Source organism: Carcharodon carcharias, chromosome 10 (assembly GCF_017639515.1).
Source record: "Carcharodon carcharias isolate sCarCar2 chromosome 10, sCarCar2.pri, whole genome shotgun sequence".
NCBI lineage: Eukaryota > Metazoa > Chordata > Chondrichthyes > Lamniformes > Lamnidae > Carcharodon > Carcharodon carcharias.
The window spans coordinates 125582256-125602539 of record NC_054476.1 but is presented as its reverse complement, the minus strand read 5'-3'; the positions used below and the strand labels follow the sequence as shown (position 1 = coordinate 125602539).

Here is a 20284-nt window from a genome sequence, read left to right as displayed (position 1 = left end):
AGATTAAGTAAGTGGGCAAAATCTGGCAGATGGAGTATAATGTGGGAAAATGTAAAATTGTCCATTTTGGTAGAAAGAATAAAAGAGAAGCATATTATCTAAATGGTGAGAGATTGCAGAGCTCTGAAGTGCAGAAGAATCTGGGTGTCCTGATGCATGAAGCACAAAAGTGTGAATCACAAAAGCAAGTACAGCAAATAATTAGGAAAACTAAAAGAATGTTATCATTTATTGCTAGGGGAATTGAATATAAAAGTAGGGAAGTTATGCTTCAGTTGTACAAGACATTAGTGAGAGACCACATTTGGAGTACTGTGTACAGTATTGGCTGCCTTTTTTAAAGAAGGATGTAAATGCACTGGAGGCAATTCAGAGAAGGTTTAACAGACTAATACCTGGAATGGGTGGGTTATTTTATGAGGGAAGATTGGACAGACTAGGTTTGCACCCACTGGAGTTTAGAAAAGTAAGAGACAACTTGATTGAAACATATAAGATCCTGAGGGGTCTTGACAGGGTTGACATGGAAAGGATTTTTCCTCTTGTGGAAGAATCTACAACTAGGGATCACTGTTTGAAAATAAGGGGCCGTTCATTTAAAACAGATGAGGCGAAATGTTTTCACTTGGAGGCTCACGAGTCTTTAGAAATCCCTTCCTGAAAAGATGGTGGAAGCAGAGTCTTTGAATATTTTTAAGGCAGAGGTGGATGGATTCTTGGTAAGCAAGGGGGTGATAGGTTATCAGCGCTATGTGGGATGCAGATTTCAGGTTACTATCAGATTAGCCATTATCTTATTAAATAGTGGAGGAGGCCCAAGGGGCTGAATGGCCTACTCCTGCTCCTTGTTTGTATGTCCGAGTCTGACATGAAAGTCACCTTCAAGGTCCTTGTCCTGCTCTGAAGTTGCAGTTGTGGCTGCAGCAGGTTGGCAAATTTCAGTGAGGAGATCCTTAGTGAAGTGCAAATGTCACATATATTTTTCTTCACTGAGGTTCAGGCAGGGGAATTGCTCACTGAATATTCCTGCTGGGAGCCCTTCACCCCTTCCTCCTCTTCTCTCCTCCAGCTGCTTGACCTGCTTTGTGTGCCCTCTGCTCATTCTCCCAGTCATGCTTGTGGCAGGGTGTTGGATACCATTTGATAGGTCTTAATGAAGCCTTCAGAGTCTTTAGTAGGTTAACCGTATGTATTTATTAACTACAAGAGCTAGGCAATAAACACAGTAAAGAGTTCAAGCCAGAAGCTGTCTCCATGCTTACTTGTGCACACGGTTCTGTCCAACACTAGATTGACCCCTAGGTGCAGATCATGTTTTCTCTTACATTACTGTGTGAGCCATTCTGTACTCTGTTCCATGTCAACTCTATATGTGCCAGATCTTTATACTACAATGCTGTGTACCAAGTGGAAAGCCGACTGCTGCACCCAGGTCTGGTAGCAACTAGTTTGTGCAAAAGCTTTGAAGTCAGCACCAGGTCCTTCAGCACCTGTCATACCCCTCCTTGTGCACCCCATTAACTTCAAAGAGCTCTCGAGAGCACCAAAACACTTGTATAATCATAGCAATAACTAATAGAAATCCATCAGCAGCTAACCTGAAAATAGTTAATAGTCTCTTTAAATGGCAGGGATGGGGGAGGTCCTCCTTGTTTTCGATTGTGTGTTCAGCTAGGCATGATTAAAAGAAATCATTAGCTGGAGTGTTGAGCTCCAAAATGGCTGTTCTAGTGTCAAATCAGCATTACATAGTGCACCCAGTGGGATTCATGCCAGACTTCATAAGTACTTGTAGTGCCAAAAATGGGTGTTATGCATCCAGATTTTTCACCTAAATTGTCTGATTTGAATTGCTTCGCAAATGGCCCTATCCGTCGAAAGCCCTGTCTTTACATTTCAGCATTAATGTCTAAATTACCGCAAACCTATGCAAAAAGAAAACTTGTTGCGAATTAGAATGATTGCAGCATGAGTTTAATGAAGCTTGTCAGAAATATGAATGACATTGCAACAAGGGCTTGCCTTGTAAAAGCATTGCTCAAAAATAAAACTCGCTGTCCTTAGTAACACCATCGGAACTTAACCAAATACAATTCTGACATCTTTGTACACATAGTGTGGTGTGCAGAACACAAGTGAAAACCGAATGTGGCACTAGTGAACCTTTGAGCTGAGCTACACCTGGGTTGTAACTCAGTAGACTTGAGCTCATTCAAAATTATGGCAGCCCCATCCTATCTCACACCAAGTCCCATTTACTCATCATCCTAATGCTCACTGATCTACATTGGCTTCTGGTCCAACAATTTTAAAATCCTCATCTTTGTTTGAATCCTTGTATGACCTCACCTTCCCTATCTCTGTAATCTCCATAGCTCGATAATTTTCCGAGCTTCTCCAATTATGCACTCTTGCACGTCCCTGAAATTTAGTGCTCCACCATTGGTGATCATGGGCAGAATTTTATGGCCCCATCATGGCAGGGGCGAGGCCATCAAATGCAGTGAGCCGTTCAAAAGTCCATTGACTTCGGCGGTATCATAAAATCCTACCAGTGTAAAATTCCGCCCCATATCTTCAGCTGTCTTGGCCCTAAACCCTGGAATTGCTCCCCTAATTCTCTCCACCTCCCTCCCCTTTTAAACTACTCTTAATGCTCCCTTTTTGACCAACCTTATGGTCACCTCTTCATAATATCTCCTTTTGTGACTCCATGTTAAATTTTGTTGATGATACTGCTGTGAGGAATTTTGGAATGCTTTACTATGTTAAAGGTGCTGTATAAATACCTGCTGAGTATTTCCAGCATCTTCTGCTTTTATTCCATATATGTGCATGGTTTTTTGTTGTTGTAGTTGTGTTTGTTGCTAGCAAATGTTAAATGTAAACTGACTGTGGTCATTCATCCTAGAGGTGCTCTTCTATTTATCTGATTTGTGAAAATCTGACACCAGTTACCAATATAGGGCCTGTAACAAATTGGGTTAAAAAACACACTTAATCTGGTATTGTTGCCTCAATAATGACATTCCTTGTCTGCACTGTATGGATTGAAGTGACCCGTTACTATATTGTTGTCTGCTCATCTTGTATATCAAAGCTGCAGTGTGTACTGTCTGCAGAGAGTACTCCAGCAATTCGTCAAGGCACCTTCAACCACACTTCCCAAAACCCTGACCTCCACCATCAAGAAGGGCAGCAGATGTTCACTTACTGCAAGTCACACACCAGCCTAACTTGGCAATATAACCGCTGTTCGTTTATCATCACCAGGTAAAAATCCTAAAATTGCCAGCCTAACGTCATTGTGGAAGTACCCTCCCACATGGACAGCAGTGGTTCAAAAAAGAAGAGCCACTGTCACCTTCTTGTGGTGAGGGGGGGTGAGGGGGGGGGTGGGGGGGGGGGGGGGGGGTGGGGGGAGGTGCGCAAGAAGGTATGGGTAATAAATGCTGATCTTGCCAGCAGCAACCACAAATCAGGGATATTTTAAGATGCTGATTCTGCCTAGAGAGCGAGTAACAGATCTCCACAATTAGCCCTGTTCTCCTGCTCGTTAAACTGAGCAAGCTATTTCATTTTTTTGTCTTCCTTAGGGACAGCAAACCTGCTGTATTCTCTTGAACACGTAAAGCTGCTCCCCCTCCAATTTTTTTTCCTATTCTTGAACTTTCTATCTTGCTGAACAATGGATTGATTTCCATCTTCTAAAGTGAGCTACAAAAATAGCTGCAACAATTACTTGCTGCTACAAACAACTTGACCTCTTGAATCTTGTTGCAAATGATTCTTGTATTTAGGCAAAGCCACTAATTTGTAGCTTACATTCTTTATGGATTGTTTTCCTTTTATACATGTTTACTCTCTGCTTTCTAATATTCTCTCCCACCTCTTGATCATCCTTCAAACTTTTTTCCATAATGCAAGTTTGACCTTCTCCTGTCCATCTCTAATTTAAAACAGCCTCAGTTCCGTCCAGTACATTAATATCTCCTGTGTCTGATTTCCTGTTTAGGTTTCGTCCATCTTGCCTGATTTTTTTTTAAATGACAGCAGTCATTCTACTCGAAACAATCCGAAATGACTTGGAGTATGAGAGAAATTGCTTATAAAATCAGCACCAAGTGGCCTTTTCTATATCCACAATTCTGTCTGTCAGCTCTCTGAATCTTTACTGAAGAGCAGTGTTAAACCAGAAAACATGGATTTGTAGCATTTCGCATACTTTCATTTTCCCAGAATCAGTCTTGACCTACTTTAAAGCTCTTTTGCTTCGCTTTGATATTCATTCACAGATTACCTGTCACTGGCTTCTGCCTTGTCCCACAGACTAGACCATCTTTCCCTTAATATCCACAACCTTAGTCCCAAACAGACAAAACTTCACTTGTTGACTTTTACAACAGCAGAAATGATCTACATTGAAATGCTAAATACCAGGATCTCCCTTCTCCTCCTCACTTGGACTGAACTTCTCTCACTAGTCCAGGGCCGATATGTTTGGACAGGCCAATAATAAAACCAGTGGTTGCAGCATTAAGTAGCACTGTCCTCCCTTTCCCCTTCCACTCTACCCTTGTCACTGTTTACCAAGACATAATGAGGCACAATCAGGATAGAATCAAAATCTTAAAGGGATGCTGACGTGATATATTTTACATTATAAATAGTATGAAGTTTGTTGAACACTTCAGTGTACTTAATTAATCGCTTCAGCTTTTTAATCATTCCAGAAGGAGTGGGCACATAGCCTGGACATCAGGGTTTCCAAACTAATAGACAGAGCTTCAGCATATTTTGAACTAAATTTGTCTGCTAGGGACCATACACTGCACACAAGTTCCCTTCACACTTTCACTCCAGTTCAGTGTGCAGGACATATTCCAGGGAGAGACTGGAAGTTCCAAATTCAGCTTGCTACTGGTAACAATCTGAAATGTCTGGGCAAGGATGAGTGCAGGGAACTTATGGAAATCATTTAGCTGTTAACCAACACTTCAAACACTTCAGCCCTTCTGTGTTTCAGAAATTTTATATGAATGTTTGTACTTTTGACAGGCTTCCTGACATTGGGGGAGGTTGGGAGGGCGGCGGGGGGAGGGGGGGTGCGGAATGTGGTTCATTGTGAGATGTGTGTGGTAGAGTGGTGAGTGTGCGCTTTCATGTTTTATATTTATGGTCTCCGTAGGTGATGAAGAATAATTCTGGAAGAATAGCAACACTAATCACTTTGGGTTTGTGTGTTTTTCAGACAAATTATTATTATATTATGTAGATGTATAGGGATGCATAGAAAGAAGATCTTCATTGGCAGAGTTTGGGAATTAGCACCTGTTCTTTAGTGAAAGTAGTGAAGGTGCAACTTGTATACTTTGTCTCTAAACCACCCTCATGACATAGAGCACTGTCTGTAGACAGTGGTAACAGATATTGATTGCAAGAGAGGTTGTGACTGTGAAGTGCGGAGACAGCTAATGTTTACACACACTGATCCATGACCCAATCAAAGAGACAAATCTGTGACCATGGAAAGCTCAACATGTTGGGATTCAGATGTGACTCGCTGTGACCTGCATACAGATTTAAAGGGTTCGATACCCATGCACTTGTTATAATATTACAACCATATGTGTCAGCTTAAAAAAAAGTATCAAAAACTGACAGCTCAAAAATAACCTTGAGTATGAATCTATTGCTGTGAAGATAAGGAGAGGCACTGACACTGCAGTGGGGCATAGCTAACCAATAACTCAAGCTGCGAGCATACTCGACATTTTATTGGAGGGGAAAAATCCTAAAGTAGATAAAACAGTTTGTGGGAACAGTTGAAGGTCACAAAGGGAACACAAAAACAAACTGAAAACATTAAGTTACTGAACATAAATGGACCTGGCCTGGGGGGGTGGCAAGAGGATGGAACTTCAAGACTTAAAAATGGGTGGGAAATAAAATATTAAAAAACTCAAACCCCAAACCCAATGCACCATGAAACTATGCACTTTCAACAGAGGTGGGATGGGAGCACAAGCGTGTCACTTGTTGAAATATTTTAATGAGGCTGCATGTCTCAGATTATTTTCTTTGTTTCAGTTTTAATGGTGACAACTAAAATGAAGCAAGAACTGCTGCATGGAAGAGGGAGGTGCTTTTCCAGCACTGCTGTGGGCAAGGAGAGGCAAGGGTGCTTCCCCTCAGCCCCTCCCAAGTGAACCAGCCCTCACTTCCTCCCCACCACTACTCCACCCCCCCCACCAAATCCATGATCCAGTCCCTTCCCAATGCCCTCAATCTCCTCCCCTGCTGTCTCGATTTCTTCGGGTAGCTTCAGCCCTACCCACACACCCTCCTGCCCTGAGCTCCTATCCCTCCCTTCCAACCTAAACCCACATTCCCTGATTTCTTCTTCCCTCCCTCCTTTCCAATCCCAGGCTGTTGCCTGCAGCCAAATAAATTCAGCAAGACCTGAGGCCAATCTGTTCCTATCCCAACCCTCACCTCTGCTCCCTCCTTGCCTCCACATTAATATTGGGGCCTGTGACTCTCACACAAACAAGATGGCAGGTTGCACCATACACAGTAATATGCTGCAATAAAATCCTAAATATGGGATTCTCAATATCATTTCTTTAAATGAAGCAAATGACCATTTCTATCTCACTCTGTATTTTCAAACCCAAGTATTTTGATTCTTGCAATGAATGAAGAAGGTCATCATGGGATTCACATGACAAAAGGGTCTCCCAGTCTTGAGGACCATAATCCTTCACAGCAGCCAGGCATGTCTTAGAAAGATTTATAGAGGAAAGTATAATGTTAAAAGTATGTTTGTTATGTACTGTATGACCAAACCAAATAAAAACACGCGCAACTGTAACTCCGGGAAAGCACCAGCTCCTCTTAACATATTTCTGTCCCACAAATGTGCACAACCTATGGTTTGTTTCTATCAAATTTCAGTTCACTTACTAACTACCCTCATTGGTTCTTGCAGACTCCAGTTAAACTTTCTTACTTATCTGATTGGATGATAAAGTCCATATAATGAAACTCTGAGGCTGTTACAAGGGTGAAGCTGATGATTGACCTGTACAGACAAGCTAGATTAAGGGCGAGTACAACAAGAAAATAATAAATCCTGCACCTTAAAAACCAACAAGAAAGTTATTTGGAGTTCAACAAAAGCAATTTTCTCAGTGATGAAATAACACTACTCAACTACCAGCCAAAACAGCGCCCTGGCTGCAGATAAAATAATCAATGTATTGAGATCCGTGTATCGTACTGTCCTAGGGTAATATGATACTGTGCATTGTACTGAACTTCCCTAGATCAGTAAGATACTGAGCATTGTACTGAACTTCCCTAGACCATTATGATACTGTGTATTGTACTGAACTTCCCTAGATCAGTATGATACTGTGCATTGTACTGAACTTCCCCAGATCAGTATGATACTGTGTTTTGTACTGAACTTCCCTAGATCAACATGATACTGTGTATTATACTGAACTGCCCTAGATCATTATGATACTGTGCATTGTACTGAGCCTCCCTAGATCAGTATGATACTGTGCATTTTACTGAACTTTCCTAGATCAGAATGATACTGTGTATTTTACTGAACTTTCCTAGATCAGTATGATACTGTGTATTGTACTGAACTTCCCTAGATCAGTACGATACTATGTATTGTACTGAACTTCCCTAGATCAACATGATACTGTGTATTATACTGAACTGCCCTAGATCATTATGATACTGTGTATTGTACTGAGCCTCCCTAGATCAGTATGATACTGTGCATTTTACTGAGCTTTCCTAGATCAGTATGATACTGTGTATTGTACTGAACTTCCCTAGATCAGTACGATACTATGTATTGTACTGAACTTCCCTAGATCAACATGATACTGTGTATTATACTGAACTGCCCTAGATCAATATGATACTGTATGTTATACTGAACTGGGTGTGCCATTGGCATCTCAGGTGATTAGGTCGATGCCAGGTGGTCCGTCCAGTTTCATTCCTTATTGACTTTCTAGCTGTTTGATATAATTGAGTGGCTTGCTAGGCCATTTAAGAGTCAACCACACTGCATTGTGTCTATATGACACAGTGTATTGTACTGAACTTCCCTAGATCATTGTGATACTGTCTATTGTTCTGAACTGTCTTAGATCAATATGATACTATGTATAATACTGACTGTCCTGGATCAGTATGACACTGTGTATTGCACCGACCTGCCCTCGGTCAGTGTTATAATGTGTATTGTACTTTTTTTCATTCATTCATGGGATGAGGTCACCTATGGGTAGTCCGGCGTTTATTGCCCACCCATAATTGCCCTTGAGAAGGTGGTAGTGTGTTGCTTTCTTGAACTGCTGAAGTCCATGTTTTGTGGGTATACGCCTCGGCTGCTGGTGAAATACCACTATTCTTATTGTTTTTTGGAAAGTTAGTTAGGGAGTTTTTTGCTGTTAGGCAGGAGTTCCAGGATTTTGACCCAGTGATGATGAAGGAATGGCAATATAGTTCCAAGTCCGGATGGCGTGTGACTTGGAGGGGGACTTGTAGGTGGTGGTGTTACCATGCATCTGCTACCATTGTCCTTCTAAGTGGCAGAGGTCATGGGTTTGGAAAGTGCTGTTGAAGGAGCCTTGGTGAATTTCTGCAGTGCATCTTGTAGATGGTACACACTGCTGCTATTGTGTATCAATGGTGGAGGGAGTGAATGTTGAAGGTGGTGCCAATCAAGCAGGCTGTTTTGTCCTGGATGGTGTCAAGCTTCTTGAGTATTGTTGGAGCTGCACTCATCCAGGCAAGTAGAGAGTATTCCATCACACTCCTGACTTATGCCTTATAGATGGTGGACAGGCTCTGGGGATACAGGAGGTGAGTTACTCACCACAGAATTCCCAGCTTCTGACCTGCTCTCATAGCCACAATATTTATATGGCTGGTCCAGTTCAGTTACTAATCAATGGTAATCCCCGGAATGTTGAGAGTGGGGGATTCAGTGATGGTAATGCTATTGAATGTCAAGGGGCGATGGTTAGGTTCTCTCTTGTTAGAGATGATCATTGCCTTGCACTTGTGTGGCAATTTTTTATTTTATAATTCAAAAGAATGTTATTTACCACTTGTCAGCCCAAGCCTGGATATTGTCCAGGTCCTGCTGCATATGGACACAGATTTCTTCAGTATCTGAGGAGTTGTGAATGGTGGGACTTGAACCCATATCCCCAGAGCAATAGCTTGGGCCTCTTAGTTATTAGTCCAGTGACATTACCACTACACTACACTACACTACCACCTTCTCCTGAATTGAACAGTCCTAGATCAATATGATACTGTGTATTGTACTGAACTGCCCTAGAACAGTTCGATATGATATGTTACAATAAAGTGAACTAAATCAGTGTAATATATTCAGCTGTCCTCTGTCACTCTGATACTGGGTATAATACAGAATCATAATGTTTGACAGCAGGCTTCAAATACTTTTCAATTGTTTTTATTGGGTGTGTGAAAAATCCTTGGATCACGACATGTATTCTTTTCAGGTAGTCATTTAGGATTGAGGATGACTTGCTTTCAATCCAGTTAGATGGGCCCTGAGAAGGATAATAAGTCCAATGTGCAATGTGCAGACTCTACCACATGTGGGGCATGTGGCGCTTGGAGAGTTGAGCAGATGAGGTGTTGGGAGGTTTCTGTGCTCTCCCCGAAGGCTCAACTTTACCTCTGTGTGCTCCCGATAAAGTCTCTTGATTTCTTTGGTGCCTTCCCAAATAAATCTTCTCCATTTTGGTTGGTCACAAGCCAGGGACTCCCATGAATCAGTGGGGGTGTTTGACCTCTGCAGGGATGCCTTCAGGACATCACTTAGGTGTTTCCACTGTCCTCTTGGGAGTCTCCTGATCGAGTTCCGGGTCGTACAGTTACTTCGAGAGTCTGGGGTCAAGTATATGAACAACATATCCCACCCAGCGAGCTGGTCTCATGTGATTACCGCCTCGATGCTGGGCACCTTGGGAGAGGATGCTGCTGTTGGACTGCCTTTATTGCCCCTGTATTTGGAGGACCTTACGAAGGCACCGCTGGTGGTACTCCTCCAGGGCTTTGAAGTGTCTGCTGTAGGTTTCGTGCGAGTCCTGATATTCCAGGTCCCAAACTTCATTTAGACAATGGAAGATGCCTGTATATAATTTTTTAACTAGGGATGGCTGTTGAATGCAGACTACCAAAGGATCTCAGTAGAACGGGGCCTTGGTCTGATAGCAGGGAGTTTCTGAGACAATGGGAGGCCAGGGTCTCCTGTGAGATATTAGCACGGTTTGTGCAAAATTATATGCAGGTATATATGTGACCTGTATTACACACCTCTTGATGAGATTCAGGAAGGTATTGTGGAGTTTATAATCTATGTGTTGTGCATCAATGGATTCTCCTGTCCCTGGATGAGAAGCCCACATTAACTCCATAAGAAGTAACAGACTGACTGTGTTGTATTTCTCCAGGATATAGACTGGTTGTCTTGTATTGTTCCTGGATACAGACTGGTTGTCTTGTATTACAAAGCACCTCAATAGGATGCCGACCGACTGCGCATTCACCAAGCTGCATGTCAGATACAGAAGTGATTCAGGAGCAGAATAAAACACCCAGCTATTTTATTCATCCTAGGCTGCTTCTTTGAAACAGTGCCATCACTTGAGACCGTTCCCAATCACCCTTTGTGCTACAGCATTGCAGCAAACTTGTCTGGCAATGACGGATTTCCAGATGAGTGTCATGTGCTGCAGTGAGAGCCCACCCTGCACACTACCTGATAGTTTAGCACTTTTGCTGCTGCAGCCTTTGAGGCCCTGGTACTAGTTCTGCTTACTTGTTACCCTTGCATTTATACTGTATCAGGTTTTGCTCCATGTTACTCACTGTTGAATTTATTCAGTGTTTTAGTCCATATTTAAGAAATCCAAAGCCCTAAATTCTAGAGAAATTCTTTCCATAAAATGCTGACTTGCCAGCGTAGACAAAATAATCACTGAAAGTAGGGTCTCACCTACGTAACAATCCGATAACATAACAAGGGAAAAAGTTCCATTTATTTTTTCTATCCTAATGATGTATCTGCTCTTTGAACACTCCTGGTCATGGACAGTATAGGTTAGATACAGAGTAAAGCTCCCGCTGCATTGTCCTATCAAACATCCTAGAATAAACGCAGTACAAAGTAGCTACAGAGTAAGGCTGTCCATTCCCCAACCTCAGAATCCGCCAATGTCATCTTTCTGTTTCCCCGCAGTAGCCATACCAACCCAGTGCAGATTTTTTGCTGAATTATCAGAGATCCTTTTCTCACATTGGATCCATGCCCAGCAATCACTGAGTTGAGACTACCCAAACATATTTCATCCTGAATCCCTGCACCTTGAGAAAGCAGGTTTCAGCCTTCTGTCTGGGTTTAATTCAAGATGCTGCAGCCAGTGATCACATCTGATCCACCAATTAAACTTTGGCTCCAGTTTAACCAAACTGATAGTGACTTTGCCATCACATTCAACCACGAGCTGAGCTTCCGACTCACTCCACTATAAAGACCACCACTTCCGCCTTCATCCCTGCCTCATCTACCTGTTGTTGAAACTCTCATCCATGCTTTTGTCACTTCCAGACTCAGCTATTCCAATACTCTCCTGGCTGCCCTCCCATCGTCTATGCTGTATAAACTTGGTAACCTATACTGCAGCAAATCCTGTTTGCCCATCACTCCCCTTGTTGACCTACATTGGCTTCTTGTCCCTCAATGCCTCCCATTGAGAATTCTTAGCCTTGTACCTAAATCCTTTCAAAGCTATGCCTATCTTTCTTTGAAACCTTCTCCAGCCCTTCAGCCCTCTGAGAACTTTCCAACTCTGGCCTATTGTGCATTCTTCCCCTATATACACCTAGATTGCCCTTGGCAATCCAACACTCTGGATTTCTTCCCCCTCCCCCGCCCCAACCCCCTCACTCTTAGAGGAGGAGGAGGAGAAGTGGAGGATATGGTACTGGTGTGGTAGTGGTGATGGTGGAGGTAGAAAAGGAAGAATAGTTTTGGTGGTAGCGGTGGAGGAGGAGGATAGTGGTCACTTCCAACAACACTGCCACCATGACCATTCCCCCTTCACCACCACCACTTTTGGTCACCCTTCTTGAATCTCCCTCGCTGATCCAGTATCCATTTTTACATTTTTGTGAATCGCCCTGGGATATTTTGCCACTAGTGTGGTTGGGGAGGTTTTAACCTAAGTTGGCAGAGGGATAGGAAACAACATAGGGAAATGGAAAAGAGGAGTCAGGTGCCTAAAAGAGTGAGAGTATTGGAGAGGACAATATAAGGACATAGCACCATATTCAATAAGAGCAGCCTAAGAAAAACCATGAGGAATAAAAAGAGAGCTTTACAATAAGTTGAGAGGGGAAGTGAAGAGGAAAATAAGACTGCCAAAGAGAGAACATGAGAATAGAATGGCAGTCAACATAAAGGGGAATCCAAAAATCTTCTAGCAGCATATAAATAGTAAGCTGGTACTAAGAGGCGGTGTGGGACCTATTTGGGGCAAAGAGGGTGATTATATGCTTAGGGGTGCACAGCAATGCTAGAATACTTAATGAGTATTTTGTCTTGGTGCTTATTACAGAAGGTGATGCTGAGGTAATGGATGGGGTGAAAATTGTTAGGCTGGGTGTACTGGAAAGATTGGCTATGAGGATAAGTTGCCTGTTCCAGATGGCCTGCATCCAAGGCTGCTGAAAGAAGTCAGAGTGGAGATAGAGGAAGGGCTTGCCATAATCTTCCCTGGATATGGGGAGGTGCCAGAGGATTGGAGATTGGCAAATATGATGCCCTATATTGAGAAAGGGTATAAAGACATTCCTAGTAACTACAAGCCAATCAGTTTAACATCAGTGTTGGTAAGCTTTTGGAAACAATAATCAGGGAAAAAATCAACAGGCACTTAAAAGGTTTAAGTTAATTAAGGAGAACCAGCATGGTTTTATCAAAGGCAGATTGCGCTTGACTAATTTAATTGAATTTTTTGATGAAGTAACAGAGAAGGTTGATGAAGGGAAAACAATGGATTTTGTCTTTATTGATTTTAAGAAAGCCTTTGACATAGTGCCACATAACAGTGTGGTTAACAAAATTCAGGCAATTGGAATAGGAGGGTCAGTGTCAGTGATGAAGAATTGACTTAAGGGCAGAATACAGTGAGTCATGGAAGTGGGTATTTTTCAGATTGGAGGATGGTAAATACTGGTGTTCCCCAAAGGGCCAGTGCTAGGAACTTATATATATATATATATATATATATATATATATACCAATTGACTGTAAAAGGTGTCACGAGGCTATGCCCCTTTAATTTTGAAAATATGGGGCAGGATTTTGCCCTTGGCGGGGGAAGCCGACTGCCTCCTGCGATCAGCTCCGCATCACAATTTCACACGGGCTGGCCAATTGAGGCCCGCCCTGCATGGATCGTGAGCAGTAGCGCTGAGCGCTGCCTGCGCTGGCAGGGGGAGGAGGGAGAGCCAAGCCTAGTGCGCACTCTGCGCATGTGCACGAACGAGCACAGAGCTGCCTCAGGGAGATTGAAGCACAGTTTTAAAAATAATGAAGCGAATAAAAATTTAACAAAACATGTCCCCTCAATCTGACTCTCTCACATGAGCTGGGACATGTTTTTAATTATTTAATGTTTATTTGCTTTAGGACACATCATCCTGCTCTTGGATGAGGTTTCCTAAAAAAATGTAAAGGCCACTTGGGCCTTTCCGCCTGCCCACCAACCATTAGTTTGGACAGGCAGCATAAATTTGAATTTAATTAGATTATTAATGGCCTGAATAGGCCTTTTAATTATCGGCGGGTGCACAGCCGACTCCGGCGTGCGCCCACCAAATGAAATATCGCACATCATTTTACTCTTGGGCATGTTGGGCACATGCCCACACACCGAGCATAATATTCTACCCATGGTTTCAAACTTACTACTGACTAGAAATTTTGCAATTTGGAATGAGACAGAACAAACTATTTAAGAATACAAGGCTGCCTTCCAAGGTGAAGGTGAAAAGCAAACAAACCTTCAGACCCATCAAAACTCGTCACTAATGAAGGGACATTAAAATGCAAAGTGCTGGATATTGAAACAATGGCGGCCACAGACAAACCCACTCAAAACCCCTTGAAAATACACAATGGGTGAAGTATGACAGGGCAGTCTGCAGCCACTGCAGAGATTACAAGTGACACAGGGAGTGTCAAGAACATTTTCAGCAGAGGAAACATGTTGAAAAGCTACACTCTCTCCCTCTCTCTCTTTTGGAAAAAGCGTGTGTCACCAGTTTGAGACCGCGACATTATAGAAATCGACCAGCGCACTGAGATCTAGTAATAATTGCAACATTTTCTACACCTGACCGAATCCATGAAACCAGTTAATTCAAATTGGCCGCAATGTTTAAAATCTACGCCTCAAGGAAAATCAAAGGATACTTGACTGTGTATTCTTTTAATTTCTTTTTATTGAACTCTAGCTCCCCTTATTTCTGATACCTGTGTGTGCGTATGACGTGTTTTAGTATTTTTTCTCTCTGGTTTAGTGGTTAATAAATTTGCTCTTTAACTCAAAAAAATCTTGTTTTATTGGATCCTCATTGCTCACTGCATAAATAGATAAATACATTTGAATTCGGAAAAGGCATATCCTCATGAAATAGAAACTTAAACCTTTGTTGTGTCCAACCGAGGAGACTGAATAGAGGGGAGGCAGTTCATTCCTTTTCACCTGGTCATAACACAGGACCTAGATAGGCTAGCAGAATGGCCAACCAAGTGGCAGTGGAATTTAATACCGAGAAGTGTGAGGTAATGCTCTTGACAGAAGAGATAGGGAGAGACAATATAGACTAAATGGTACAGTTCTAAAAAGTTTTCAGGGACAGAGAGCCTTGTGTGTTCTTGTGCATAGATCTTTGAAGGTGACGAGATATGTTGAGAAAACAGTTGACAAAGCATATTGGATCTTGGACTTCATAAATAGAGGTATAAATACAAAAGCAGGCAAGTTATGCTGAACCTTCTAAACCTCTGGTTAAGGCGCATCTAAAGTATTGCTTCCAGTACTAGTCACCACACTTCAGAAAACATGTGAGGGTCCTTGAGAGGGTGCAGAGGAGATTTATCTGAATGGTTCCAGGATTGGGGGATTTTAGCCACACAATTAGGTTGGAGAAGGTGGGATTGCTCTCTGTGGAGTGAAGGAGGTTGAGGAAGGTTGTAAAGAGGTGTACAAGATTATGACAGGTATAAGATAAACAAAGAAAAGCTGTTCCCATTAGTCGATGGTACAAGGACCAGAGGACACAGAATTAAGGTTTAAGGTTTTGGGCAAGAGATGTGGCGGGATGTGAGGAAGAATTTTTTATGCAGTAAACGGTAATGCCTTGAAACTTGCTGCCTTCGAGGGTGGTGAAAGTGGGAATGATGAATGATTTCAAAAAGAAATTGGATGGACATTTGAGGGAAATAAACTTAGAGGGCTACGGGGTCAGAGGGGGGGAATGGAATTGATTGGATTGCTCTACTGAGAGCCAGCATGGACTCAATGGGCTGAATGGCCTCCTGTGCTGTTATGATCCATAAAAGGATTATATCAACATGAGTTATTGTTGTTTCAGAGCTAAATGCAATTCACGTTTCAGGCTGTAATTTGGATTGAAAAGAGTTTGGACTAGCAGATTACTGAACCAATAACGTCACAAGGAAATAAAATTAATATGCCTGGATAAAGGAAATGGATGTCAGAAAAGAGATGCATGGCAACACTCCGTTATGTCACTGGCAACAAAAATGGTTTATTTCCTTAAGTGTAAGCTTGCCTCAGTTGGTAGCGTACTCCCCTCTGTATTCCTCCATGTAGTCTAGACTGACAATTTATTGCAATGCTGAGGTAGTCTTCCATTGTCAGAATTGCTGTCCTTCAGATGAGATCATAAACTAAAGTCCAGTCTCTGGACATAAAAGACTCCATTGCACTATTTGATGAAGGGCAGAGTGTTCCGGCCCTCCCGGCCAACATTCCTGCCTCAGCTAAGCATCAGCAAAAATAGAACTCCGGCTGATTTTCCCCCTTCCTCAGTGTTCGTTTTCCTAAGGTCTACACCCTTTTCTTGAGAAGAACAAGATCCAAACAAGGATTGAATAAAAATTAGAATGCCTGAGTTGGCAGAGGGTGCCAAGTTATCTTGAAAGCAAGATGTTAGATGACAGGTATTAAATTTGGAGAGACTGTGCTAATGAATAATGTTTGAATATTGAGAAATGCACATTTAACATGGCTTTGGAATTAAAATGGGAAGTATAAAAATTCAAGTTACATACAAAGAATCAAGAAAAATTCATTGTTGAAGTCATAGTTACAGTGATCACAACAACCACAAAAAAAATTATAAGTATAAATCCATGGGAATATTCCTGATATTCTACCCAGAATCATTGAGAGTACACGGGTAGCTCTTAACTGTTTTAATTTTAAGTTTGAAATATCAAAGTGATGGAAAGGATCGAGAGTGATGATAACGACTCCAAGTTTCAGATCATTGTGCTGAGCAGAGTTCAAGAGGGTCGTTCAAATCCCATTGGAATTGTTCAAGTAAAGGAGGTTCTTTGTTCCACATTTTAAAAATAATGTGGGCACCAGTGAGGTGGAGTCAAAGAGCCCGAGTGGATTGTGATAGGTTGATGAAGATGTGAAATACGCTGTGTTCTAAAAGATGAGTGTGAGTGAGTGGTTGGATGAAACATCCTATGCTAGTTTTATGAGCATGTCTCATTGGTTGCGATCCTACGTTTGGAGTTAAGGCTGTGGTAGCGATACTGAGAAGTCATGGGCCAGGTCTGCATGCTCTATTGCAGTGTCCTTGTTATATTGCATTGTGTAATGGATAATGTTCTAAATATAAGTCTGCTTTCTTTTGTGCTCTGGACTCAGTTGAGTCGTGAAGGTAACATGTTTCTAAATGCTTTGATTTCCTATAATTATCAGGTTGAAGAAATCCGAGGCTTCATAGACAAGATATCTGAGAACGTGGAAGAGGTTAAACGAAAACACAGTGCAATCCTCGCTGCACCAAATCCGGATGAAAGTAAGAATTTGATTTTCAAGAATTTCTGAGCAGGTCACCAAGAGCGACTTCACTGGGTCACTGAGGGCAGTCTCTCTGGTAGAGGGTGGACCATCACTGAGGGCAGTCCCACTAGGTACCTGAGAGAGGTCGCATTGGGTCTTTGAGAGTGGTTTCTGTGGGTAGGGGTGGTTTTTCAACAGTGTTGTTGGTTTTGGACCATTTTCCTTAATCTACTTTACAAGCTCCAAATTAACAGACTCCAAATTGGACAGGCTAAGATGTATAGCCACTGAAGGGATTGATGGCAATTGTCGCAAAAAGTCACCTAGGGCTGTAAGTGCAAAGCTCAGAGGAATTTTTTTAAAAATCCAACCTTCCGGCTCTTCTTTAAGCGTATATATTTCACGCTGACACTCGTGGTTTTGGGGATGTACTCCAAGTGTCAGTATTTGTTGACGCAAGTCAGCACCACCTGGCCTCCACCCACCCAAGTCTGACCATCAGTGCACTGAACAATTTCCTGTTCTCCTCTTTACACTACTCGTTGCAATAAAGAGTCCAAGTGCTGCTTCATATACTATAGTTGGGTAGTCTCCTGACAAAGGGAGTCCCAGCCTTCAGTGTGCAGAGGCAGCTAAATTGACCACTGATACTGGGAGGTAGCAGCAGGAGAAGTGGGACCTTATCTGGTGCATTATCGGCAGACCCGGGAGGAAATGCATGCCAAGGAAAGGAGTGACAGGCAGAAAGCTTAGCATGAGAAGCATGTGGCAACTTAGACTGCATGACAAAAGGGAAAGGATGGGATGAGTCGATGTTTGTCAAAGATGGACGATGGCAGTGAATAGGAGAGGTATGGGGGGAAATGGATGGCAGTGAAAGTGGCAGAAGCTGCAAGTGTGGCTTTGATGAAAAGAGGGGAACAACACTTTGGGGTAGGAGAGGAAAACTTGTCCCAACATGGGTTGCTGAATGAGGGGACCTGAAAGATGAGCAGCAGCATGATTGGGTTGGAGGGGGAGAAGAGTGTTGGTATGAACTGGCAAGTTTCGAGAAAGCTCTACCTCTATGGAAGAGTGGAGAGTTGGATGAAATGCAATACCTCTGTGAACTGGGTCTGGAGGGAGCAGAGTACCTTGGTGATCTTGGGTGGTGAGGAGTTGGATGTGCAAGAATAACTGTTTGGCCTGGTTGATTTGTTGAAAATCCAACAGTCCTTTTGTTGTACTAATAATCTATTCTGAAGTATGACAATGTTTAAAAAGATCTAGAATGCATCATTACACGTAAAAATTCAATATTTTCCTGGAGCACATGCATTCATTTGACCATTCGAGAAATGTAGCAACAATTTTATGCCTTCAACGTTTGGATTTCCACCTGTCACTTTCATGTATTTTTATGTTTTAGTCCGATATAATGGAAAGCATATTGTGTGTACCTGCAACTTGAGGAACAATGCCTGTGTAATTATTTGTTTTCACATGTCATGAGTTGTCAGATTCTTGGGGACTTGTTGGTCAGCATTAGCTAGTTTTCTAGGTCAGCATGTATAATCTGGGCAGAGCTTCCTCAGCAGTGCCTTAAATATAAAGGTATCAAGAAAAGATGGGCCCGAGTAAAGTCAGTGCTCTTGATTTTGCTGCAGTGATGTTGCATCAGGCATAAAAACCTTAAGTTTTGTTTACAGTTGGTGAGATATCATTATCTCCTGCACAAATATTTCTAGGATGAAAAGGATAAAGAGGATGTGCTGTAATCACCACCTGCTGATTCACTGCAGTCGCTGTGAGTGAGCTGAAAAAGATGTCGTGTTCGGCTATAGAACAAAGCGGGGCAGCTGCTGCAGTCCTAGATCTCCTGCAGTGAGAGAGCACAGACTGCACACAAGGGGAGAGTAGTTAACAACACGTATGAGGACCAGACTTCTGGTGTGAATGGAGAATGCGGCATGAGAGTGGGGGATGGGTGGCTAGTCGTCTTGTTTCATTCATATTTTCTGCACAGGGACTTAAAGGCTGTGGACTGCAACAGCAGCATACCCTCTGCAACGTCCAATTAATGAGGCGCCTATGAGCTAAGGCTTTTGGAGTAATTCTGACCGCAATAATATTGTAATCTGTAATTAAATGCCTTCTGGTGCTGGTTTTGTTGATATCAATCACATTAACCCCCCTGCAGTTCTCCGCTGCAGTGACGTAGATTCCTGAAAGTCAGAGCATTGTTTGCCAAGAAATGTTTGGCCCCATCTAGATTTCATGAACAAAGCCAAGTGTAGTTTGGAAGCCGGTGTGACTTCAGAGCAGTAACTGAATGAGGACAGCACCAAGCTCTCTGCACTATTATAAATACATGGAATATGCAGAGAGATGAAAGGACGCTCCCCACACCGGGCACTTTCCTGCCCACCAACTTTATTCATACATGTCATACAGCAGCTGGTGCAGCCATCACTGGTGTTGTGAAGAAGTGCTGGCAGTAGCTGCACTGTTGTTGACTCAGGTTTTGTGTGACAGGAAATATCAAAACTGAAAAACACGAAATATGCTACTGCAGCTCACGATTGATGCTTCTGCATAACAGCACTAGAGAGAAGATTTAACTGTTCTTTTTTATTTCTTCTCTGGATGTGAGCACCACTGGAAAGTTGTATATATTTTAATTCTGGGTTGCTTTGCTCGTAGTGGCCCTTCTTGAACTGCTGCAATCCTAGGGCTGATGCTCTCAAGAAGGTGTTAGTAGGAGATTCCAGGATTTTGTCCATTTAACAATGATGAAACAGCATCCCACATCCCAACCAGGATAGTGAGCGATTTATTGACTTGCAGGTGATGGTATTCCCGTAGTTTCGCTGCTCTTGTCTTTCTCTGTGTTAGAGATCAAAGAACTGGAAAGTGCTGCCCAAATAAACTTGGTAAGTTGCAGCAGTGCATCCTGTAGATAGTACAGACTAGGAACAAAGTTTGATTGAATTGCAGGGGGTGGAGATTGAATCCAGGGGCAGAGATGCCTATCAAAAAGCTTCTTCTGTCCTGGATGGTGTTGAGTTTCTTCTTAGTGCTGTTACAGCTGGACCTATCCAGATGAATGATGAGTA

General features: G+C 42.5%; 1 protein-coding gene across 1 annotated transcript in view; it reads left to right on the top strand.

Moving 5' to 3' along the window:
* LOC121283627 (syntaxin-1A-like) overlaps positions 1 to 20284 on the top strand; it is a 239994-nt gene that overhangs the window by 45235 nt on the left and 174475 nt on the right. The window contains exon 3 of the mRNA XM_041198404.1: positions 17106 to 17205. Coding sequence (XP_041054338.1) covers positions 17106 to 17205 — 100 coding nt within the window. The remainder of the gene's footprint in view (positions 1 to 17105; positions 17206 to 20284) is intronic.